The following is a 26,274-nucleotide window of genomic DNA, read 5'->3' on the forward strand; positions in this document are numbered from 1 at the left end:
TGGAGACAAAGTCCCGTCTTCACACTGAGGACACCTTCCATCGGGTTGTGTGTCTAAATGGGATAGATTCAGAACAGATCTACCTGCTCAAAACTGGGCATCCATGAGGCGCTGTGGGCCATCAGCAGCAGCAGAATTGTACTCCACCACAATCTATAACCTCATGGCCCGGCATATCCCTCACTCTACTATTATCATCCAGCCAGGAGACCAACCCTGATTCAATAAGAAGTGCAGAAGAGCATGCCAGGAGCAGCACCAGGCATACCTAAAAATGAAGTGCCAACCTGGGGAAGCTGCAACACAGGACTACATGCATGCTAAAAAGCGTAAGCAGCATGCTATAGACAGGGCTAAGCGATCTCACAATGAGCGGATCAGATCAAAGCTGTGCAGTCCTGCCACATCCAGTTGTGAATTGTGGTGGACCATTAAACAACTAACTAGAGGATGGGGCTCCATGAATAGCCCCATCCTCAATGATGGTGGAACCCAGCACGTGAGTGCAAAAGACAAGGCTGAAGCATTTGCAACCATCTTCAGCCAGAAGTGCCAAGTGGATGATCCATATCGGCCTCCTCCTGAGGTGCCCACCATCACAGAAACCAGTCTTCAGCCAATTCGATTCATTCCACGTGATATCAAGAAATGGCTGAGTGCACTGGATACGGCAAAGGCTATGGGCCCCGACAACATCCCGGCTGTCGTGCTGAAGACTTGTGCTCCAGAACTAGATGTGCCTCTAGCCAAACTGTTCCAGTACAACTACAACACTAGCACCTATCTGACAAACTGCCCAGGTATGTCCTGTCCACAAAAAGCAGGACAAATCCAATCCGGCCAATTACTGCCCCATCAGTCTACTTTCGATCATCAGCAAAGTGATGGAAGGCGTTGGCGACAGTGCTATCAAGCGGCACTTACTCACCAATAACATGCTCACTGATGCCCAGTTTGGGTTCCACCAGGACCACTCTGCCACAGACCTCATTACAGCCTTGGTCCAAACATGGACAAAAGAGCTGAATTCCAGAGGTGAGGTGAGAGTGATTGCCCTTGACATCAAGGCAGCATTTGACCAAGTGTGACATTCAATTCAATTCAATTTTATTTGCCATATGTACTAGTACAATGGAATGCTTACTCCCCGTAGGGACACGTCAGCTATTTTTACAGCGCCGTGTTCAGAAAGTCAATTCTTTGGCATCCAGTGGCAGTGGGAGCACGATGTCCCTCAGCCACACCATCCTCCTCATCACCGCGGCCTCCTCCTCACAGTTGCCGGCTCGGCTCCATGTGTGGTGGCCTGCTTCTCCCGCTCACCCTCTGGCCACCATTCCCGGCTCCCTTCCTCCCAGTCGGACTGCGAGTCGTCGTGGCTGCTGCTGCTGCTCGATGCGCTGCGCTGCCTCCTCCCGACTCGCCGAACACATCCTCCAGTCGCCGCGGCCTCCATCTCACTGTCGCCGGCTCCACGGTCCGACGGCCCGGGCCTGCTTCTCCCGCTTCCGGTCCGGCCTCCATGCTCAGCTCCCCTCCTCCCAGTCGGAATGCTTCCCCGCTGAGGAGCAGACATCAAGGAGCCCTCGTAAAACTCAAGTCAATGGGAATTGGGGGTAAACGCTCCACTGGCTGGAGTCATACCTAGCACAAAGGAAGATGGTTATGGTGGTTGGCGGTCAATCATCACAGCCCCAGGACATCACTGCAGGAGTTCCTCAGGGCAGTGTCCAAGGCCCAACCATCTTCAGCTGCTTCATCAATGACCTTCCCTCCAAAGTAAGGTCAGAAATGGGGATGTTCGCTGATGACTGCAGTGTGTTCGGTGCCATTCACAACTCCTCAGATAATGAAGCAGTCCATGCCAGCATGCAACAAGACTTGGACAATGTTCAGGCTTGGGCTGATAAGTGGCAGGTAACATTCGCGCCACACAAGTGCCGGGCAATGACTATCTCCAACAAGCGAGAGTCTAACCACCGCCCCTTGACATTCAACGGCATTACCATCACCGAATCCCCCACCATCAACATCCTGGGGGTCACCATTGACCAGAAACTTAACTGGACCAGCCACATAAGTACTGTGGCTACAAGAGCCAGGTCAGAGGCTAGGTATTCTGCGGAGAGTGTCTCACCTCCTGACTCCCCAAAGCCTTTCCACTATCTACAAGACACAAGTAAGGAGTGTGATGGAATGTTCTCCACTTGCCTGGATGAGTGCAACTCCAACAGCACTCAAGAAGCTCAACACCATCCAGGACAAAGCAGCCCACTTGATTGGCACCCCATCCACCACATTAAACATTCACTCCCTCCACCGCTGGTGTACCGTGGCTGCAGTGTGTACCATCTACAAGATGCACTGCAGCAACTCGCCAAGGCTGCTTCAGCAGCACATCCCAAACCCGCGACCATCTAGAAGGACAAGGGCAGCAGGCACATGGGAACACCACCACCTCCAAGTTCCCCTCCAAGTCACACACCATCCTGACTTGGAAGTATATCGTCGTTCCTTCATCGTCGCTCGGTCAAAATCCCGGAACTCCCTCCCTAACAGTACTGTGGGAGTACCTTCACCACACTGACTGCAGCGGTTCAAGAAGGTGGCTCACCACCACCTTCTCGAGGGCAATTAGGGATGGGCAATAAATGCTGGCCTTGCCAGCAATGCCCAGATCCCATGAACGAATTAAAAAAAAAAAAAAAACAGGCAGGCAGCTGCTTTAATATCTGTTCATTTGTGAACAAGGCCCTTTCCATCCATGAGCTTATGTGAATGATTGCATCGACATCATGGCCTTTGTGGAAACTTGGCTGAGGGGTGCTGACACCTTACCCCTAAATGAAGCCTTCCTGCCTGGCTATAACTTCCACCACTTGCCCCGCCCAGACCATCGTGGTGGTGATGTGGCTCTTATCACCAAATCACACCTTGGTCTGTCACCTTACTCCTCTGGCACTTTCTCCTCCTTTTGAGCATCTCACCTTGTTCCACCCCTCTCAACTCATTTAAAACTCTTGGGCCTAGAAATTCAGTATCGCCACGTTTGGGGCGCTACAGCCGGGCGTTCGCTAAATTTAGCACCCGGCGCAACTTAGCACCACCTTCGCCGAAATTGAGTTGCTGCTGCGCTAAAGCAGGCGATGCACGACTATCATAAGGCGTTAACACCGAGGGCGGGCGCAGCGCAGGTGCGGCGAGTTGCTGATTGAAGGCAGACGCGCTGGTGCCGGTCAGCTCTTAAAGGGGGAGGGTCGATTTGTTTGGCTGCCACGCCCTGCACACTGCAGCCCTGAAGCAAGGCCTGACCATTGCTGGTTCAACAGTTCGACGCCCAGGACAATGGAGAAGGCTAGGGAGCGAGCGGAGCGCTTCAGCGAGGGTGCCCTGAGGCTACTGGTTGGCGCAGTGGAGCGCAGGCGACCTGTCCTCTTCCCTGACAGTGGGAGGAGGCCGCTTCCCAGCGAGTACCGAAAAGCCTGGAGGAAGGTGGCAAACAGGGTGACCACCAACAGCATGGTTGCCAGGACTCCAGTTCAATGCAGAAAAAAGTTCAACGACCTAACTCGGGTTGTCAGGTTGAGTACCCTTTCCATTATCGTCTTCATCCCTGCATGTGCTCCTAAGTTTCTGGCCAAAGGGACCTGAAAGCCCCAATGCCCAGCCCTCACCCAAGAGCTATGGCACTCTAATGAAAACCACTTGCACATTCAGCACTTTACACACTGTCAGGGCTATTCCACTATGGGAGGCAGTGCAGGCAAGATCAGTGCTTGACACTGTACTTAGAGGCCGTCCTTTCTCTTGCAGGGCAAGCTGGCCCACAATCGCAGGCAGCAGCTATGGACCGGGGGAGGCCGTCCTTACCTGAAAGAGCTCAGCGACCTGGAGCAGCGTGTGGAGCGCATTATGGCAGGCCGGCTGATTGGCCCTGTCGCCAGTGGAGATGCCGACCCTGTTCTGGACAGCAATGGTAAGGTCATCACCTTTTTGACCTCTCTCTTTCCACTTGTGCCTCACACCAGCATCCTTTGCCACTATCGAACCAATGCAATGCATAGCAGCACTCATGCCTCCCTCGCTGCCGCCCTGTCCTCACTCTAAACCAACTCTTATGCCTCCCTGCTTTCAGATGCTGATTCGCCAGGTGAGGAGGTGGCCCCTCAAGCTGCCACTGTCAGTGATTCTGAATTTGAGGAGGAGGAAGAGGAAGCCGACCCATCAGTGCCACCCTCAGCCGAGGCAGCCCGTAGCCATGATGGGGACACGTCTTCCCTGGAGGGGAGCAGGGGGGAAGGGTCGGAGGAGAATGAAGCTCCGGGGCCCAGCGGGCTGCAGCAACGCGGGACGGGTGGGGAAGCTTGGCGGCCTTCTCCCCGGAGGGTGAGTGCGGCCTCCAGTCCTGCTACGGTGAGGGCAGAGGAGGTGTGGCTCCTTGGTGAAATGGGCGCCCAGGCTGAGCGCAGGCACACTGAGCTCATGGCTGCAGTGGCAAGGATGCCTGACTCCATAGAGTCACTGGCAAGGAGTGTTCAGGAATTCGGGGCAGCACAGGCCAGGAGTCTGCAGGAATTCAGTGCAGCACAGGCAAGGAGTCTGCAGGACTTCGCGGCAGCACGGGCTAGGAATCAGCAGGACTTCGCTGCATCACCGGCGGCTTCCAGCCAAGTGCTCAGTCGTGCCGTGCATTCACTGGCTGGTCTGATGCAGACACAGATCCGGGCCTCACGGGCACTAACTGCTGCCACCCTCGCTGGATCGGCCAGGCATCGCCGGGCCCTTGCCGCACCGCAGCAGCCCAGCAGTCTGTGCTTCAGCAGATTGCTGCGCATGCTGCAGTGCTGGCGAGTGCCAGTGTATCAGCCGACCAGGGAGTGCCTGTGCTCTGTTAGGTTGGCAGCATTCCTGCTGCCAACACTGTCACTCCTCCACTGCAGCTGCCACCACCCGTAGGACAGACTGCTGTCGCCCAAGCAGAGTTGGAGCAGTCAGCAGCCGGGCCCTCCAGGCCCAGAGCTGGTTCAGGCCGTCCCCCAAGGGCATCCGCCGTCTCACCATCTGACCCTCAGCAGCCTTCCCCCGGCCTTGCTGCAGCCACTGGGGTCCCATTGAGGAGGAGCTGCAGGGCGGGAAGCGGCCACTCGCGGAAGCGAGGCGGATCACCCTCGCAGGGGATAAAGTAGAAGGTGTGGCCAAATGTTGTGTTTATATATGAAGGCCGAGAATGTTTTTTTATATGAAGGCCGAGACTGTTGTGTTTTTTTTATATGAGGGCCGGGAATGTTGCATTTGTTTTTTATATGAGGGCCAGGAATGTTGTGTTTGTTTTTTATGAGGGCCGGGAATGTTGTGTTTGTTTTTTATATGAAGGCCGAGGATCATGGTCATTTTTGTTTAACTTTTTTTCATTTTCTGAAGGTTGAGAGCCAGTTATGTCTCTGACTTTTTTGGGGGGGGGTTATCTGAATTAATTTGTCATGCAGGAAGGGCACAGAGTTTGCACAATAAAAATTTTTTTTAATTCACATTGTCCATGTTTGCACTTTGAACTATTTGTTGCCTTGACCGGCTGAGGGTTTGCGGAGCGGCTCCATTCATGTTCTTTCATTGGCACAAGCCTTTCCCTGAGAGGGGGCCTAGAACCGAGTTTCAATAAGCCGCCGACGGACAGCCCTTGCACTTTGTGCCTCCCTGCCGTCTTGGTGCTCCTCCTCCTCCTCCTCTGGTGGTCCTCCAATGTCTGCTGGCAGTGGCTGAGTCCTGAGGATAGCCAGGTTGTGCAGCATGCAGCACACTACAACGAAATGGGAGACTCGCTCAGGCGAGTACTGTAGGGCTCCTCCGGAACGGTCCAGACAGCGGAACCGTTGCTTGAGCACGCCAATTGTGTGCTCAATGATGTTCCTGGTAGCTTGATGGCTGTCATTGTATCGCTCTTCAGCAGGGGTGCTGGGCGCACGGAGCGGGGTCATCAGCCAGGTGCACAAAGGATAGCCCTTGTCCCCGAGAAGCCATCCTCGTGGGTGAGCCTGGGCTTCGAAAATGTCTGCCACAGAAGTCTGGCGCAGGATGAAGGCATCGTGGCTGCTGCATGGAAAGGGGGCATTGACAGCTAGTATGAGCTGCTTGTGGTCACACACCAACTGGACGTTGAGCGAATGGTAGCCCTTCCGGTTGCGGTAATCCTCGGCATTCTCTAGAGGTGCCCGCAAAGCCACATGCGTGCAGTCAATGGCGCCCTGGACCATGGGGAAGCCCGCTATTTTTCCAAATCCCATTGCACGCTCTTGCTGCTTGTCCAGGGTCATGGGGAAGGAGATGTACTGACGTCTCCTTCTGAAAAGGGCATTGGTCACCTGGCGGACGCAGCAATGTACCGCGAACTGGGAGATGTTGGCAATGTCCCAGTAGCGGATTGGAAGGAGCTGGTGGCATAGAAGTTAAGAGCCACCGTCACCTTCACTGCCACCGACAGAGACGTCCTGCTCCTCAGCTGTGGCTGCAGATCTCTGCGAAGCAGGTGGCAGATCTCAGTGACCACCTCCCTTCTGAATCGCAGCCTCCGAACACACTGCTCCTCAGACATGTTCAGATATGAGAACTGCTGGCGGTGTACCCTGGGTGGGTAAGGCCTCCTGTGCCAACACCTGTTGGCCCTTCTCCGTCTGGCCATGATTGGCACTCTCCCACGGCGTCTCTGAGCCCTTTGAATGCAATGCAGAAAGCCAACGTTTCCACCCATTGCAGCCCCCATTATATGTGGCGACTCTAGGCTATGGCACTGAAAGTTAAATCCAAGTGCAAAGCTCTGGCCTGAAGCCAGAAGTACCTGTGCGGGCACTGAGTCAAAGCAGAAAGCTCTCTCCCTTTGTCTCTCTCCAAATATCTGTCTCTCACACAGAAGGATTTGCACAAAATGGCTGCCACTTATAATGCAGGAGGAGTCCCCTTTAAATAGCGCCCCCCTGTGCCCCGCAGCGACTGGGAACCGTTCCCCTCTACCAGTCGCTGGGGGCGCCAGGCACACAGAAGGGGGGGGCGCCACTGAAGTTCCGGATCGGGGCGCACCAAGGGCATTGCACCATGAAATGACGTCAGGATCTGCGCGCACATCTGAGCGGGCGCTGCGGTTTTGCGCCGCCACTAAATCTTGACTGAAGTTCGCGAGAGGCGCAGATTGTGCCGCGCCCGGGCGCTAGCCGCTTAGCGCCCCACTTCTCCTCCTAAGGCGCCAACGGCTGGCGCTAACAACTGAATTTCTAGGCCTTGTTCTCTACTGCCCACCCAAGCACTTTAAAAATGTTATCACTGTGATATCTTCACTGCTTTCCTCCCTCTGTCTCTGCACTGAGCGACTTCTCATCCTCAGTGATTTCAACCTCCATCTCAATTCATCATGCTCTTTCCTCTGCGTTCACTGCCCTCCTATCCTCCCTTAATCTCTCCCTCCATGAAAACTCCCCAACTCATATTCACTGCCATCCCCTTGACCTTGCCATCTCACATGGCCTCGTTACTCCCATCGTATCAATCACAGTTAAGGCCATCTCTGACCACTTCCTTGTATGCTCTTCACCCATGCGCCGCCCCCCCGCCCACCCCCAACTGTAGTTCCTTCTGTGTCCACCCCTGGAAAAAAACTCTTGCCCAACTCACTCACAACTGCACTATTAAAATTCCAATTGTCTACCTTTGGCCTTCCATTCACCACAACATTTCTGCAGCGACCGATCTGCTCAACCACACCCTCGCCACCACCTCTGATGCCCTAGTCCTTTTAAAACCATTACTCTCTCTCTCAACTTGGCCATTCCCCTGGTCTGGCCCTCAGCTCCTCTCTGTTAAGTCCAAGGGACATAGACTTGAATGGATATGGCGGATAACTGGTTTAGCCATTTACTGCCTGATCTGGCTGGACCACATGAAGCACTATCGGGTTCTGCTCTGGAATGCAAAGATAACCCCTGGCTTCGTTTTCTCTACTGCAAACTGTCTTCTTAAACCCCTCTCCCTTGTCTCCTCCACCCTCACCTCCAACAACAAGTGCGAGGAGCTCATGAACTTCTTTGTCACTAAGATTGATACCATCCAATCAGATGCCTGTACCTCTTCCTTCCCTGCCCCAAGCCCACTGAACCAAACTTCTTTAAGGTTTCCCCCTGCCTTAGCCCTGAACTCGCATCTTTCTCCAGTTTCTCTCTGATCTCCCCTCATGCCCTCTCCGAGCTCATCTTGTCCTTGAGGCCCAATTCCTGCTCCCACCGAACTGCTGACCACTCAACTTCCTTTTCTGGCTCCCATGTTAGCTGATATAGTTCTCTCTCCTCAGGTATTGTCCCCCTCTCCTTCAAATCTGACGTCATCACCCCTCTCAAAAAACTAACCCTTGAACCCTCCGTCCTTGTAAACTACCGGCTCATCTCCAACCTCCCTTTCCTCTCAAGTCCTTGAACATGTTGTCACCTCCCAAATCCGTGCCCATCCCAGAACTCCATGTTTGAATCCTTCCAATCAGGTTTCTGCCTCGCCACAATACCGAAACGGCTCTGATCAAAGTCACAAATGGCATCCTATGTGACTGTGACAAAGGTAAACTATCCCTCCTCTTCCTTCTTGACTTGTCTGCAGCCTTTGACACGGTTGACCTCCTCCAACGCCTCCACTGTCATCCAGCTGGATGGGACTGCACTCGCCTGGTTCCATCCTTATCTATCTAATCATAACCAGAGAATCACCTGCAATGGCTTCGCTTCCCGCTCCCGCATCGTTACCTCTGGGGATCCCCCAAGGATGTATCCTCGGCACTTCCTATTTCTCATCTACATGCTGCCCCTTTGGCGACATCATCCGAAAACACAGCATCGGTTTCCACATGTACGCTGACGACACCCAGCTCTACCTCCCCTCCACTGTCTCTAAATTGTCAGACTGCTTATCCGACATCCAGTACTGGATGAGCAGAGATTTCCTCCAACTAAATATTGGGAAGACCGAAGCCATTGTCTTCGGTCCCGACCACAAACTCTGTTCCCTAGCCACTGACTTCATCCCTCTCCCTAGAATCTGTCTGAGGCTGAACCAGACTGTTTGCTACCTTGGTGTCATATTTGACCCTGAAATGAGCTTCCGACCACGTATCCACACCATAACCACGACCGCCTATTTCCACCTCCGTAACATCGCCCGACTCCACCCCGCCTCATCTGCTGCTGAAACCTCATCCCTGCCTTTGTTACCTCTAGACTTGACTCTTCTAACGCACCCCTGACTGGCCTCCCATGTTCTACCCTATGTAAACTTGAGCTCATCCAAAACTCGGCTGCCCGTGTCCTAACTCGCATCAAGTCCTGTTCACCTATCACCCCTGTCCTCGCTAAGCCACATTGGCTCCTGGTTAAGCGACGACTCTATTTTAAAATTCTCATCCTTGGTTTCGCTCCATGGCCTTGCCCCTCCCTATCTCTAATCTCCTCGAGCCCCACAACCCCCCCGAGATATCTGTGCTCCCCTAATTCTGGTCTCTTGAGCATCCCTGATTTTAATCGCTCAACCATTGGTGGTCGTGCCTTCAGCTGCCTAGGCTCCAAGCTCTCTACTTCTCGCTCCTTTAAAACCTACCTCATTGAACAAGCTTTTGGTCACCTGCCCTAATATCTCCTTATGTGGCTCGGTGTCAAATTGTGTTTTATAACGCTCCTGTGAAGCACTTTGGGACTTTTAATACGTTAAAGGTGCTATATAATTACAAGTTGTTATTTTTCTCGTCAGGGTCATGATGTCGGTTGCAGGACAATGATTGCAACTATCTGGTACAAGTGGGCAGACCCTGGAATCATCATTCTCCCCCCCCCCCCCCCTTAATTTTGGACGCTACTTGAAAATTGCCTCTATTGTTTCAACTGACCCTTCCCGTTACTACCAGTGCCTCCACCTTCCACCATTTGCTGTTGTCATGTGCTTTGTACAACTGCCTCACCCCACCTCATCTCCCTCCCCTCAATAGCTATGCTCCTACCTGAACACTCACCCTGTCACACCATTGTGTTATCTCTGCCTCATCACCCCATCCCACCTATCTATCTAACCACTATCCACCAGCATACTGACTCCAAATACTTTAAAGAACAGCAGTAAATATAGAAGAGAATACAAGACTTCACAGAGATGGGAAGAATTTGTCGTCATAATTGGAGCATTGGGCCTGTGGTAGTAATGAGGATGAGGCCCACAGAGTGGATGTTGATGATAATTGGAGGCTAGGGGCAGCAAAAGGGACTGGGACTGCTAAAAATAGGGGAGGTCAGAGGGACGTCAAGCCAGTCTTCAACTGTAATAGAATACAATTATTGCAATACAAAAAATCAATCATGGATTTTACAGTTTCCCACTCCATGGTTGGCCAATGGGAGCGGCAGGGATAAGGATCAGAAATGGTGCCTAGGGATGTCAGGAGTGGGTGAGTACCAGCGAGAACAGCCATGTATCAAATTTAGTTTTAAATTTTAGATATTAAAATGAAATTAAAAATATTAAGAGGGGGATCACTGCAATTACTTGGCAGGTGGACCTTGGAGCAGCAAGAGCACCACCTAGTCCTAGGAAGCTGTAAGTTTAATAGTTAAGCAGGGGCGGGGCATTAAAATCACCATGGCCTCATAGCACCATAGGTGGGCGGGAAACTAACTGAAACCGGAAGTTTCCCACCAGAAAGTTGCTGGCAGTTAAAATCCCCGTCAGTGTTTCTACACATTTTAATAGTACGGCATTATTCCTGCTGGGACAAAAGTGTGAAAAAATTATGACACAAGTAGGTGTGACAAACAAGAAGTGAGTGCAGATGCAAGATTTTTATATAGTTATTTATTCCAAACAGACTGGATGTGCTGTGGAAGCTCGTTACTTTGCTATCAACATTAGAATGTTGGCGAGCAATAAAACATTATTTTGCCATGTAGTAAAAACTTACTTTTGTATCCCTTTTGTAGTTGGAATCCTGTTTTACTGGTGATAGAACATTAAATGCTATGATTCAATGTAAAATCCACGATTGATTTTTTGCATTGCAATAATTGTAATCTATTGCAGTAAAGAGATCAGAACGCAGTTGACACCTCACCGTTGGAAGATGTGGTGGTCTTTTCCTGTTTAAGAAATTGGACACAGGGCTCACTGATGATTCAGTGGGTAAACACATCATGTGGTGTGGTACTACAGATCTCTGGCTCAATTCCTGATCTATGTTGAGTCTTGGTAATCTAGTGGAAAAAGTGCAGTTGGTGTCAGTACTTTCAGACTAGATTATTATCCAATGACCTTTCATCATTTAGGTTCACACAAGACTGGCTGCTTGGGCAAAGTACTGAATCACTGCAACCTGCTGTGGAATTGTATCGCAGAATGAGCTGCCACCTTCAGGAAAAAAAGGTGAACAAATTAAAAGATTTGGCCATAGAATGTACAGTACTAGAGGTTTAGTACACACGTGTGGTCTGGAAGATCCAACTTAGAATTCTAGCTTTGACTGATACAATTAGACTTTCTCCATCTGCAGATTTCATTAAGACCATTAATCAGATTATTACTCATAATATTTGAGTAGAGGTGAAGTGCTTGTGACATGCAGGCTCGAGGGGCCATATGGCCTACTCCTGCTCCTATTTCTTATGTTCTTAACCAGGTAGCAGTTTTGCCACTTAGCTTGCAGAAGTCCCTCATCTAGTTGGAGATTTTGACCACAGCTATTAGTGAATCTGAAATGATTAAAGAACCTAGCATTGTTAATGATCACTATAGAACAAAAATGTTCTTGTATGCTGTCAGGTTAACCCATCTAATGATGGGGTACAACTGGCAGGAGTTTAATCTCTGATCGTGAATTGGAAGAAAGTGAGGAAAAGTTTGGAAAGAGATAAAACATTGAAAAGTCTTGCAGATGGGAGGGAAGGAGGTAGAGATTAAATTGGATCTTGTAATTGGGTGTAAGTAATCAAGTATACAATAGGGACAAGCAGGATAGAGAAAAAGATGGATTGACATAAAATGAGAGAATCTATGAAGAGAGACCAAAACACAATAAAAAAAAAAAAGAGGGATTGGAGTACAGGAAACTCTCGATTTACCGGCACCTAAATAAACGGAAATCTCTTTTAACCGGCAAAATTCAGGAGTAGGTTCAGGTAAGTTTTACTTCATATTAGTGGCAGTTCCTGGATCTGTGGCTGTGTAACTGGAGTTTGTGCACTTGTTGCTAAGCAACAGGGAAGCCTGGATTTGTTGCTGTGTACGGAGCTCTCCTGCCTTTCAACTGTACCTCTCAGTAATCCGGACTTTTTGATAAACCGGCAGCACGCCGGTCCCGTCGGTGCCGGATACCAAAGAGTTTCCTGTAAGTTGAAATAGTACATCAATGTGCTATAATTGATCTGTGTTCTTGGGCTAGTGAGTGGGAAAAATGAGTCAGACATTCTGTTGCAAGTACATTTGTATGGGCAGTGTGAGGGTAGAATTGGCTTGGCTTCCTTGTATTCGAATGACTAGTACGTTTCCATTCAGTCACGGATGAAGAATTTGGGTGAGGTACGAGAGGGCCAAACTACCTTGAAAAGGGAAAACTGAAAGGGAAAAAGGAACATATTGGAAAGAATGAACAAAACTGGATTAAAAGAAGCAGATATGGGGATGTCCGTATCGACCATGTCTCGAGAGCAAATATAAAATAAACAGAATTGGGAAATTGGATTATTCACCTGCTCACGTGCCTATATTAATTTGGTTTTTATTCATTGAACTAATCACTGGATGGCTGGATCTCCTAACGAGCATAGTCACGAACAGGTTTAGGTGTGTTTATGCATTAACTTCAGGTTAAATTGCAGCTGTGGTGCTTTAAATGAAAAATATATTAAAGTGAAACCATGTTCACAAGGTGTGAGGTAAAATATAAATGCAGGACAGCAAAAAAGGTTAATGTTTCAGATGGAGTACCATGCATCAGAAGTGACACAAGAAGAAAGAACTTGTATTTTGTATAACACATTTCATATCCTCATGCCTTCCCAAAGTACTTCCCAACCAATGAATTACTGTTGAAATATAGTCATTGTTATGTAGGCAAACGTGCAGCTAATTTTCACAGAGCAAGGTCCCACAAAGAACAAATGTGATAAATAACCAGTTAATCTGTATTGGTGGTGTTAGCTAAGGGATGAAAATTGGCCAGGACACTGGCAGAATTCCCTGTTACTCTTTTAATATTTTCATGGGATCTTTTGTGTCCAACTAAACAGGCTTTCAGGACCTCAGTTTAATGTCTGATCTGAAAGACAACGGCCCAGTAATTCCTGTCACAACGCATGAGTAAGGACAGGGTACTCACGCGTGTGCCCGGAGGAATTGCCGGTTTTCAGCATGCACAGCGCATGCGCTGAAAACCGGCATTTCCTGTCCTCTGACCCAAGGGGTTAAGAGGCTGAACGCGTGCGCGGTATCGGGCAGCGCGTGCGACTTGGATTTCCTCTATTTTTAGAGAGTTGCGCGTGTGTAAAGGCCTCCGGTATTTACGCATTGAAAAACCACACGTAAGTACTTAGTTTTTCAGGTAAGTGGTCTATTAATGCAATTGAGAATTTTTTTTTCCACAGGTTTGTTATTTTTAAAGAATTTACAGTAAGGTAAGTTTAGTTTTAGCCCCGATTTTTTTATATATATTTTTTTCAAATTTTAAAATTATTGTTTAAAATAGTTTTTCAGAGTTCTTTATGGTTCATTTAAGTAGTGCAATGTTTTTTTTAAATTTTCTTTCAGGTTTAAGTCGTGTTTTGGGGCCAGGAGTTTTCATGAGTTTGACAGCTCTTACTATCAAACTCATGAATGAACTTTTGCAACCTCCCATTGGTTGCCCTGTGCTCACGTGATCCCAGCCGGCTCATCGCACTAAGTACGCCGCTGGGTCATGCACACACAGTGCGGCAGGACCTCAAGCAGTTCGCTGAAAGGAAATACAATGCGGACCAGAATTAAAATGTCAGCGCGCCGGGTAAGTGAACATCGGGGGCTTGCACGCGCGGCAAGCTCCCGATCCTAATTTTAGGGCCAACATTCCCAACAATGGAGCACTCCCACAGTACTGCACTGAAGTGTGGCTTGAACATAACCTTCTGATTCAGAGTGCCATTTATAGAACTACAAAAGGTTACCATACTGAAGGAGGCCATTCAGGCTATCATGTCTGTGCTGGACTGACCAAAACAAGAGAGGATAGAAGAACACTGGGTAAAGGTTATGAGTAATTTATGAGGTATACAGTGGTGTTTCCCAAGGTTTAGTACTAGGACCACTGCTGTTTTTGATGTACATTAAAGACTTGGATTTGGGGGTATAGGGCACAATTTTGAAATTTGCAGATGTCATGCAACTTGGAAGGGTAGTAAACTGTGAAGAAGATAGTAATAGACTTCAAGAAGACAAACAGGCTGGTGGAATGGGCAGACAAATGGCAGATGAAATTCAACACAAGTGTAAGGTGATATATTTTGGTAGGAAGAATGAGGAGAAACCATACATACTAAATGGTACAATTTTAAAGGGAATAGAGGGACCTGAGGGTGCTTGTGCACATATCTTTGAAGGTGGCAGGACAGGTTAATGAAGCATATGGGATCCTGGGCTTTATAAATGGAGGCATAGAGCACAAAAGCCAGTAAGTTATGCTAAATCTATATAAAATACTAGTTCGGCCCCAGCTGGAGTATTGTGTCCCATTCTGGGCACCACACTTTAGGAAGGACGTGAAGCCTTTGGAGAGGGTACAGAAGAGATTTACAAGAATGGCTCCAGGGATGAGGGATTACAGTTTGTGGATAGACTAGAGAAGCTGGGGTTGCTCTCCTTGGAACAGAGAGGGCTAAGAGGAGACTTCATAGAAGTGTTTTAAAATCATGAAGATTTTAGATAGAGTAAATAAGAGAAACTGTTTCCAGTAGCTGAAGGGTTGATAATGAGAGGGCACAGATTTAGAGTGATTGGCAAAAGAACCAGAGGCGACATGAGGAAGAAATCTTTTACGCAATGAGTGATTATGATTTGGAATGCACTGCCTGATAGGGTTGTGGATACAGATTCAATAGTAGCTTTCAAAAGGGAATTGGATAAATACTTGAACGAGAAAAACTTGCAGGGATATTGGGAAAGGGCGGGGGAGTGGGACTAACTGGATTGTTCTTTGAAAGAGCTGGCGCAGACTCGATAGGCCGAATGGCCTCCTTCTGTGCTGTACTGTTCTATGATTCTACTAATATGCAGAGGATGGTTATAATGGCTCTAAATAGTTTTTTTTTAAAAGCTGAAAAAATGATCTGCGTTGGTAGTGTTAAAATAAATTAAGAAAAAAGTGAATGAAACTGCAAAACGGAAGAAAAAATGAATGGAAGTAAATGGCAGGAAAATGGGAAAAGCTGAAGTTGCTCAAATCCTTTTTCAGACCAGAAGGCTGCAGAGTGCCTTGGAGGAAGATGAGATATTGGGACAGAATTTTATCCCCCCCCCCCTCCCCATGCCTGAGCATAAGTCGGGAGGGGCACAGCCGAAGTACGCTCCACCTTGAGGGACTGCAACCCATCTATATTTCCGGGTTCAGGTCATTACCATGGACCCAACATTCCCACAGGAACTCCCTTTGAGCAGGGCTTGCACTCAAAAGCAAGGGAGAAAAATAGATAGCAGTGGTAATGGCCATAGGCTGTAGAGCCTGCTGGCTGCTGCCCAAAACCAGCAGCCAGAAGTCTTTCAGCTCTATTGATAGTTCTTGCAATCCCTAGAAAAGAAGAAACATAACTGTTTGGCAGTGGGAGGAGATTGCTTGCAGCTTATTCTCATATCCTTCAATCTGAGGGGGCCTGGGTGCAATTTCAAATGGTCACGTGCAATGGGTGAGCTAGCATCTTGGTGCCCGCAAAGTGGAAACCCAGGAAAATGAGGTGGAAGGTGGAAGGTATGTCGAAGTTGCTCCCACCTCATTACCATGGCATTTCCCTCTTGGGGAGAGAAACCAACATAATGGGTCTCGATCCCTTTTCCCTCTGCTTTACACCTGAGAAATAGCAGTCTATAGGGCATAATGCAGAGGAGAATTGGCACCACTATTTCTGAAAGTTGTGTTGAGCTAGGTTTGCACAGGATGCCAGAGAAGGAAATGTTGGAGTGAGACTGGTAGGAGCAGTTGATGTAGTGAGTCACAGGGACAAAATGGAGATGTTTGGAAAAGCAATTAACCTGCATTTAGTCTTTTTTGTAGAGCAAAGATTGCACCATGAGTAGCAGTAGATTGGACTGGTGGAAATGTATGTAAATCAGTGCCTTGCATAGAAAGAATGTTTGAGCTGAGACATGGGAAGGAGAAAATCAACAGATTTTGGACCTAGTACAGTTGCATGGGAAAGTGCCCGGGGAAGAGAGCATGTCATAAGGCTTTTGCAGCAGTGAATGAGTGCTTTGCAGAGACAGTAGTTTCCTGCAAAGCAGAGAGAGGAGGGGATGGGACAATGTATTTGCTACGAGTATAATGTTGAAGGTGACAAAAGATAATCCTGCAGATAGAGTGGTATGCAAAGTCATGATGAGAGAAACATAGGAATTCAGAACATAGCCGAAAAAAGACCAAGACCTATCTAGTTCACCTTCCGCCATGTTAGTAATTGCATGATACAATGAAAATTGTCTCAGTTATTGACTAATATTAGCAATCAATAGTCTATAACAGACCTACGAATGACATGAGGAAAATCCCAGTGATGGAGAGCTTTGGGAACCATGGGTCCAAAGTCACCTATTTCCTCCTATGCATGCTACACTTACCACAGGTCATGTCTTATTACTCATACACTGTATCCCAAAATGTTATTTTCTGAAAGCAGTCTATCTAATTTGCATTTGCATGAATTAATACCAATTGCTTCCAGTCTTCCTAGGGAGTCTGTTACATAAATTGACCACTTGCTCACTATAAAGTATCATTTTCGTAGATTAGTTTTAAATTTACCCGCACCCGCCCCCAAGCGCATACCGTGTCCTCTGGTTCTACTGTTCTGGACAAGGTGAAATAGCTCGTCATCGTTTTGCTATTTTTATAAAGGAAGGGAGAAGTGCAAGAGAATAGGCATAGGAAATTGGATGGATTCTATCAAGAACATTTTTAATCACATGAGGAAAAACCTTGGAGGAAAAATGACATTTCAGATGGTCAGGTGTAGACGTGTTATCTGAGCCAATACTACAGATATAGAGAAAAGGAGGGAAAGGGATGGCGTTCTGCAGCAAAAAAGTGTTGATGAACTACAGAAGCAGTGTAGATGCAATCGCCAATGTACCAGAGGTAGAGATCAAGGGCCAGAGAAGGATTGGAACAAGCAATGGTTCGCACATACTGTACAAGGATGTCTGGGGCTTTTGCGGATCTCATAACAAATCCTTTTAATCCGGAGAAAGTGTGAAAAGTTAAATGAGTGGTTATTAAGGGTGTGAATAAGTTAAGCCAAGCAGAGGAGGTTGGTAGAAGGAGGAGACTGGTCAATCGGAGCAGGATGGCGCTTGAGGAAAAAGTAAAGGATCTTGAGACCGTCCTTGGTGAGTGATGGAGGTGTAAAGTGATTGTAATCTATTTAAAGAGGATATGATTAGAACCAGAGAGCCTAAAATCATCAAAGCAATGGAGAATATCATGAGTCATAGATGCAGGTAGGTACAGGACAAAGGGAGAGAAAATGGAGTTCGAATAAGAGAAAATCAGTTTTGTGGGCCAGAAGCAAGCAGAAACAATTCTGTTTATGAATGTTTGGGAGAAGGTAGAAAAGAGCATTGTAATGTTGGAGGGTGGGAATGTTGGAGGATATCCAGAACAGATAAGATCAATGATGATATGGGAGATGATGGCTTGGTATTCAATAGTGAGGTCAAGTTCAAGTGGGAGATGCAAATGGGAGTCAGACAGTTAACATTTGACCTCTGCCAAGTAGAGGTCCTTGAAGCACATAACAGTTCCAACCTGGTCTGCAAGATTTATAATCATGTCAGGGTTGGAATTTTGAAGAGTCCTGGGATGAGAGGGTTGTCCTAATGAGGAGAGATTAAGTAGATTGGGCCTATACACCCTGGAGTTTAGAAGAATGAGAGGTGATCTAATTGAAACATAAGATTCTGAGGGGGATTGACCGGGCAGATGCTGAGAGGTTGTTTCCCCTGGCTGGAGAGTCTAGAACTAGCGGGCATAGTCTCAGGATAAAGTGTTGGCTGTTTAAGACTGAGATGAGGAGGAATTTCTTCACTCAGTGGGTTGAGAGTCTTTGGAATTCTGTACCCCAACGGGCTGTGGAAGCTGAGTCTTTGAGTATATTCTAGGCTGAGATAGATAGATAGATAGATTTTTAGACTCTAGGGGAATCAAGGGATATGGGGATCAGATGGGAAAGTGGAGTTGAGATTGAAGATCAGCCATGATCTTATTGAATGGCGGAGCAGGCTCGAAGGGCCGTATGGCCTACTCCTGCTTCTAATTCTTATGTAAAAGTTTAGATGGTGATGGATTGGAGTGAATATGTATATTACGAGGTAAATCGTGTTTAAATACATCATCGCATCACTAATGGGAGTTCGTCATGATGAAATCTTTTTCCAAATAAAAGCAAGATTTGCCGTTGCCTAAAAAGTGCCGTACTCTCCAGAGTTAATGTTGAGAGATACGGAGATTCTTATCTCCGTATTTGACAACAAACACTGTTGCTTAGCAACAGCTTCTAAACACTTGGGTGTGGCCCTAAAGCTCTGTAGCTGAAGCTGTTGCTATAGCTACAGACCTTGCACAGCTTGACTGTTCAAACAAAGCAAAAAAAACAAACAAAAAGAATAGAAAACGGCTGCTGATTTTTGCCGGTGGCTCCAGATTGCCGGATAGCTCACCTCCGGATAGCACAAAGTTTCCTGTATATAGAAATTAAGTTATTGATGTATTGTAATTCAATTAAATGTATGCTACCCTTTGAAAATAAACATGTCTCACTTTATATAAATCATTTCTGGCAGTGACTGTATTACATTCCTCACCATATACATTTCCATGTGTGCAGAATGGCTGGGACATAAGCTACGCAGAACCAACTGAATAATGAAGTAACAGTTATTTTCACATATCTAAAGATTTGAGTGTGTAATTATGGTATAATTAGTATGTCTCTTATTTGAATTGGATTTGCATGTGTAAAGAATGAAAGTAATGTGGAGCTGTGCAAGCTTGCTGCATGGTGGTCTGCTAATTAGCTCTTGAAACAGCAGCCCTGCGAGTTTCATATTCAGCTGCTGCCATTTTAAAGACCATCTGTTTTGGTCATGGAATGCACTTCATACATTTCTTCAGATCCTCCGAGGTAGTCTGAAGGATTACTGTTACACCAGCCTTTCTGTGCAAATGATTAGATCTGCATGTTTTATCTGGTATGAAACATTTGTAAAATATTGTTTAATGTGTGATGTTTAGCATGCTTCCAGTCTTACAATGAAAATGTTATTTATCAATTAAATACAACATTTATTCTAGCTGCTTGTCAATATTAAAAATATAGTTTGCACTATGGAACTTTATTTTTAGAACTCTTCCATGAAGAAGTATCAGTGGGGAAATTCTATTGGTCTAGTATGACATTACATTAACCGAGTGGCATCACCAGAGTGTTGTGATTTCCTTCCCAATTCGCGCTCATTCTCGATTTGTGCCTCCAATATTCCCTCTAGGAGTTGGCCTCATTCCCTCTTTGCCTATTTATGCGGCTACTCCCTCTTGGCTTTGCTGTGGCAACCAATGAAGGGAATAGACTGCACTAATGCTGAGTACATGAATAACTTTTTCACCAACATGTTTCTTGTCCTGCTGTGAATGTGAGGATAAGAGGGAATGGCTATGAAGATGGATGGAAAAGTAGAATTATCTATGACTTGGCAGATGAAAGAGTTAGTAAATGAGCACAGATTGAAAGGGGAAACAGAAAAGGAAAGATTTCAAAGGCATGGATTGGGAAGTAGAATTTCAGGCAGACAGCAATCGTGTATTTTCACTAGTGTGTATGCGTAAACAAGATGGCAAAAGTATGTAAGAAATACAGAGGGGATAGTGATCTGGATTGAAGTTTGTACTGATGGTCAACTTTTTTTGGTAAATGCACAAACCATGCAGAATCAATGTATTAATTTTATCAGAATGGGATAAGGAACAAACTGCACGAATCCTTCATATTTCAGGATTGCTATAGTGTATTTTATGTTAGGAATAGAAGAGTGAGTTAAGGTTTTTATTGGATCATTGAAAATGTTGGATTTCAGGTACGAATTACAAATGATATTTTTTAAACAAATATACATGCAAGTTGGAATTCATTTAATTAAGTTTACTATATAAAGTGGAAGATAACATTTAAAGTATAAAAGCAATTTGTTAGAAACCCATTGTGGGAAAGGTTTTGCTTTGATGTGAGGCAGAGAATTACAGGATTTTCATGAAATCTTATTGGGCCCGAATTTGCTGTTGGAATAATGGTGAGGCTAATGGTGTTCGCTGTTATTTATGTGTGAATGGTACAGCAACTTCAGGCGCGCAGCAGATGCGTGTTTAAATGCCAATATCCAAAAGTTGCTGCCCTTGTTGCGCTGCTCCGTCATTGGCTTTGGGAAAACGTAATTTTGCTGTCTGCCTCACCATTGACATGCATTGAATGTCGTGAAGTTGCTGTATTTGCATGGTAGATACGAACTAAACTCTCCACAGAAAGTTCAGTCTTGTCATTTCAAGTGTAAGTAGCCTTTTAATGACATGATGTGTTAATTACTGCCAATCAACCTTTCTGCCACTGAAAATTAACTATTACAAGTGTGGAGTCTCTTATTTCTCTTTCTGTACCTGATTTAGAAACATAGAAGATAGGAGCAGGAGTAGGCCATTCGGCCCCTCGAGTCTGCTCCGCCATTTAATGAGATCATGGCTGATCCTCCAAATTCAGTACCCTGTCCCTGTTTTCTCACCATATCCCTTGATCCCTTTAGCCTTAAGAAATATATCTAACTCCTTCTTGAATATATTTAATGAATTGGCTTCAACTGCCTTCTGTGGTAGAGAATTCCACAGGTTCACCACTCTCTGGGTGAAGAAATTCCTCCTCATCTCTGTCCTAAATGGCTTACCGCTTATCCTTAGACTGTGAGCCCTGGTTCTGGACTCCCCCGCTATCGGGAACATCCTTCCTGCATCTAGTCTGTCTAGTCCAGTTAGAATTTTATGGGGGAAAAATTCAGTTGGTTGCGCCTCCCGTTAGCGCCTTAAGAGGGCGCTAGCAGGACGCAACGCAACTAGCGCCCGGGCGTGGCACTGCCCACGCCTCCCGCAAAATTCAGCGGGAGGTTAGTGGTGGCGCTAACCGGTAGCTCCCTGCGGCGCTGCGCCGCTGGCGATTACGTCATTGGCATGCGCAGCGCCCCGCTCACGCCTCGGCCATGATCTTCGGGAGCACCCCCTGACTTACCGCCGGACGCTATGTCTGACGGGGTCAGGGGGACGTACCTGTGGCTGGGGAGGCACAATTTAAAGGCGAGGTGCGGGGTGGCTATTTTTGTTGCTGGCCGCCTGCCGGCACCTGCCTGCACTCCCGTCCCAGACCTCCTGAAACGCCCTCCCCGCGGAGTGCTGGCTGTGCTCCAAGAGTCCGGCACTTCTCTTGAGTGCCAGGCTCTTTTGCCTGCACTCCCGATCCCCAGGGGCCCAGCTGGGCCCCAGGTCGCGCTGCACAAGGCCCCTCCCCTTTAAGAAGGGGAGGAAGGCCTGCAATACCGCGGTGCGACGTGCCGCAGCGTGTGGCGCTGCGGCACATAACGCCGCAATATTGACTCACAGCGCCCCAAGAGGGATGCGGGGCACTTCCAGTAGCGCCCCGCTTCTCTCTTGGGGCGCAACCGCTCAATTTCCGGCGCGGGGACACTAATTTTTCCGGGTTTTAGTGCCCCGGCGAAGTTAGCTCCCCAATTGGGGCGCTACTCAATTTTTAGCCGTATAAGTTTCAATGAGATCCCCTCTCATTCTTCTAAACTCCAGCGAATATAAGTCCAATCGACCCAATCTCTCTTCATACGTCATTCCTGCCATCCCAGGTATCAGTCTGGTGAATCTTCGCTGCACTCCTTCCATGGCAAGAACATCCTTCCTCAGATAAGATGACCAAAACTGCACACAATACTCAAGGTGTGGTCTCACCAAGGCCCTGTACAACTGCAGCAAGACATCCTTGTTCCTGTACTCGAACCCTCTTGCTACGAAGGCCAACATACCATTTGCCTTCTTAACCGCCTGCTGCACCTGCATGCTTACCTTCAGCGACTGGTGCACAAGGTCACCCAGGTCTCGTTGCACTTCCCCCTCTCCCAATCTATTGCCATTCAGATAATAATCTGCCTTCCTGTTTTTGCCACCAAAGTATATAACCTCACATTTATCCACATTATACTGCATCTGCCATGCATCTGCCCAATCACCCAACCTATCCAAATCATACTGAAGTTTCTCTGCATCCTCCTCACAGCACACACGCCCACCCAGCTTTGTGTCATCTGTAAACTTGGAGATACTACATCTAGTTCCCTCGTCTAGATCATTAATATATATTGTGAATAGCTGGGGTCCTAGCACCGATCCCTGCGGTATCCCACTAGTCACTGCCTGCCACTCGGAAAATGACCCGTTTATTCCAACTCTTTGCTTCCTGTCTGCCAACCAGTTCTTTATCCAAGCCAGTACCTTACCCCCAATCCAATGTGCTTTAACTTTGCACGCTAATCTCTTTTATGCGGGACCTTATCGAAAGCCTTCTGAAAGTCCAAATACATCTATTGGTTCTCCCTTATCTATTCTACCAGTTATATCCTCAAAAAATTCCAGTAGATTAGTCAAACATAATTTACCTTTTGTAAATCCATGTTGACTTTGTCCGATCCTGTTACTGTTTTCCAAGTGCTCTGCTATTACACCTTTTATAATGGACTCTAGCATTTTCCCCACTACCGATGTCAGGCTTACTGGTCTATAATTCCCCGTTTTCTCTCTATCACCTTTTTTAAATAGTGGGGTAACATTAGCTACCCTCCAATCCATGGGAACTGTTCCAGGGTCTATAGAATTTTGGAAGATGACCAGCAATGCATTTACTATTTCTAGGGCCACTTCCTTAATGTAGGATGTAGATTATCAAGCCCTGGGGATTTATCGGCCTTCAATCCCATCAATTTCCCTAACACCATTTCCCTACAAATGAATTGAATTCACCCGCTCTAAGTTACACTTCCTTCTCCATCCTTGTGCTCTTTATTTCACAATCCTTCAATCTGATTGGTTAAGGAGATACACTGTTTGCCCTGTTCACTTAGGCCCCAGGTGCCCTATTTCCCTCGTCGTTGCACTTTCAGCAACTATCTACACAAAAAACTTAAAAACCTAAACGTGCAAGAACAAGTCTAACTAATGGCAGATGCCATTATATGCCCTGCTACAGCAAAATCTGGGCCATTATGTTTCCAAAAAACAGACACAAACAGCTTTTCAGTACCTGTTCAGACAAATGGAGTAGCAACGTCTGTTTGTTATCTGCTTGTTATGGTGCTGTGTATTTAACTGTAATTAAAATAAATTATGTACAAGTTTAACAATTGATTTAACTATGAATGCAGTATTTATTAACTATAACAAAGTGCCTGCTGTTCAAGACACACTTATAATGATTATTTTGAGATGTACTGGTGGTTGTAAAATGGCTTAAAGTGTGTCAGGAAATGAAAGATTTGGTGAAATTATTTTTCTTTTAAAGTTTTTAACTTCTGTAGTGTTAGTCCCACTGAGGGTTTTCATTTTGTTAAATTAATTTTGACAAATTCTATTTATCATTCATTTTTGTTGGAAATGCCTGCAAATAATACTATTCTAAATTAGCACAATTGGAAGATGAAAAAAAAATTCCTTAACAAAATGCCATATTCTACAACTTTAAAAATCTGTAGCATAGGATATTGCACCAGTGATTGTGTGCATTATGAGAATCCCTTATCGCTCCTCACATTATGGCATGTCCATTTCATAAGTGAAAACACTAATCCATTCTCCGTGGTTCTGTAGTCTATTTATTAAATGTTGTACTTCAGAAATACATTGTGGAATGTGTCGTATGACACACAATTTTTGGTGACACCTAACTGAAGTGGTTAATATTCATGTAGTTATCACCTTCCTGGACTTTTTCCAAAGCCAGAGTATCCTTCTTAAGTGGGGTGCTCGAAACAGAATACAATATTCCAAGTGATGTCTGACTAGCATTCTCTATACTTGCAGTAGTACTTCCTTGCTTATATATTCTAAACTTCTTGTGAAGTCCAGCATCCCATTAGCTTTTTGAACACTTTTTTTCACCTGTAAGGTAGTTTTTTTTAAATGTTTCTCAAGGTGAGGGACATTAAAGCTTGGGAATGGAACATTTTTAAATTTCAGGCACCCACTATAGCACCAAGCACACTTGGGTCAATTATAGCACAGCTACATACAGAGTAAAGCTCCCTCTACTTTGCTCCAACAATGTGACTGAACCCCAGCCTTAGGATCTCCTGGCATTTTTCTGTTTCCTACTCTGACTATCCTTAGGCCAGCCTGAATGACATTGCTAATTAGTGCTGAATTAGAGGCAGTTTTGTGCTATAAACGCATACCTGCTAGTAAGCAGATCGAGACGACCGAAACTCATTCGCATAGGACACTTACAGCCAACAGACTTTCACCCCATAGGTCTGGGATGGATTTGAACCCTGGTCCCAGACTTGTAAGGCTGTCAAACCCAGTGTAACACCCAGTTCTTGCAATCTACCTTTTAATGACTTATGTACCTGGACCTCCAATTCTAACTTTAATTATTATGCATTTTGAAAACCTATAATTAAACTGAACATGACAATTCCAAATTTGTTACAAGTATCTCCTAAATTTGACAAGACACGGACGGTGAAAACATCTCTGGTTAAACTTTCTAATGGATCCTATTTGTAGATTATGGAGTTCTGGAATTTTGAGTCTTTTCACTCATGATAGACAGTGATTTTTGTCTAGTGTATTCAATATCAATGCTAACTTTTAATAAATTATTATTACTGTTTGCAGATACAACTTCTTTATCATCTTGTACCCAATTGGTGTGGTTGGTGAACTCCTTACAATTTATGGTGCCCTGCCTTTTGTAAAGAAATCTGGCATATATTCTCTGAGACTTCCGAACAAGTACAATGTCTCATTCGACTACTATACTTGTCTTATCACTGTAATGATATCATATATACCACGTAAGTTCCTTTTTTAGGTTTAAATGGTAATTTTAAATGAAAAAAAATCAGTACTGAAACTTGCAGAAATATTCATGTCTTATCTGTTTGTGCATGTGTGTGCTATATTGGAGGACTGAATTAGTTTGTCTTCTGCCTTCAGTTGGCTGGCACATTTTCAATTCTTACTACAATACTTTGTGTTTATTTTTTGAAGAGAATGCAGATAGATGAATTTATAAAAATCTACAGAGAGGCAGCATGTCACCTCAGTTGTGTCAAGATGTCCTTACTTGAGTTTTCAAGGATGGTTAAGAGCCAGGCAGAACCCAGGACAGTCCACAGGCATGATCAAATAAAAAATACTTAAAATCCTTGTTTTAATGTGATTGGTATCTTGTCAAATTCTAAGTTGTTTATTTAAAGCAGCAAAAGTTTGTTACTAAACACAAAGGCCTAGAAATTGGGTTGGGGCGCAAAAGTCGGCTAAGCGCAGGATTTAGCGCAGCGATCGGTGTGATACCGATCGCCAGAAATTCAGTTTCGGTGCCCCTCGAGGGAGACGGGACGAGGCTTGAGGCGCTCCGCGTCCCTCTTAGGGTGCTGAAACTGATTATCGCAGCGCAACGTGCCGCAGCGCCACATGCTGCGGCACGGCACGCTGCGGTACTGCAGGCCTTCCTCCCACTGTTAAGGGGGAGGTGCCTGCAACAGCGCGATCCCCGACCGCGAGTGCCGGCAAATGAGCCCGGCACCAAGGAGAAGTGCCGGGCTCTCGGGGAAACAGCCGGCAATGCCGCGGGGGGGGCGGTTAGGAGGTCGGGGACGGAGGTGCTGGCAGGCGGCCGCCGAAAAAGCGGCCGCCCCGCACCTCCACCTTAACTTGCGCTGCTGCCG

At 46.5% G+C, this 26,274-nt stretch overlaps 1 protein-coding gene across 2 annotated transcripts in view; it reads left to right on the forward strand.

Annotated features, from left to right (window-relative positions):
* The window catches only part of hacd1 (3-hydroxyacyl-CoA dehydratase 1), a 71,225-nt gene that overhangs the window by 36,916 nt on the left and 8,035 nt on the right, over positions 1 to 26,274 (forward strand). For both annotated transcript variants that reach the window (XM_085987862.1, XM_085987861.1), the window contains exon 6: positions 25,220 to 25,398. In XM_085987862.1, coding sequence (XP_085843988.1) covers positions 25,220 to 25,398 — 179 coding nt within the window. The remainder of the gene's footprint in view (positions 1 to 25,219; positions 25,399 to 26,274) is intronic.

This window comes from Somniosus microcephalus, chromosome 5 (genome assembly GCF_052327205.1).
Source record: "Somniosus microcephalus isolate GS21.2 chromosome 5, FLI_Smic_1.0, whole genome shotgun sequence".
Taxonomy (NCBI): Eukaryota; Metazoa; Chordata; class Chondrichthyes; order Squaliformes; family Somniosidae; genus Somniosus; species Somniosus microcephalus.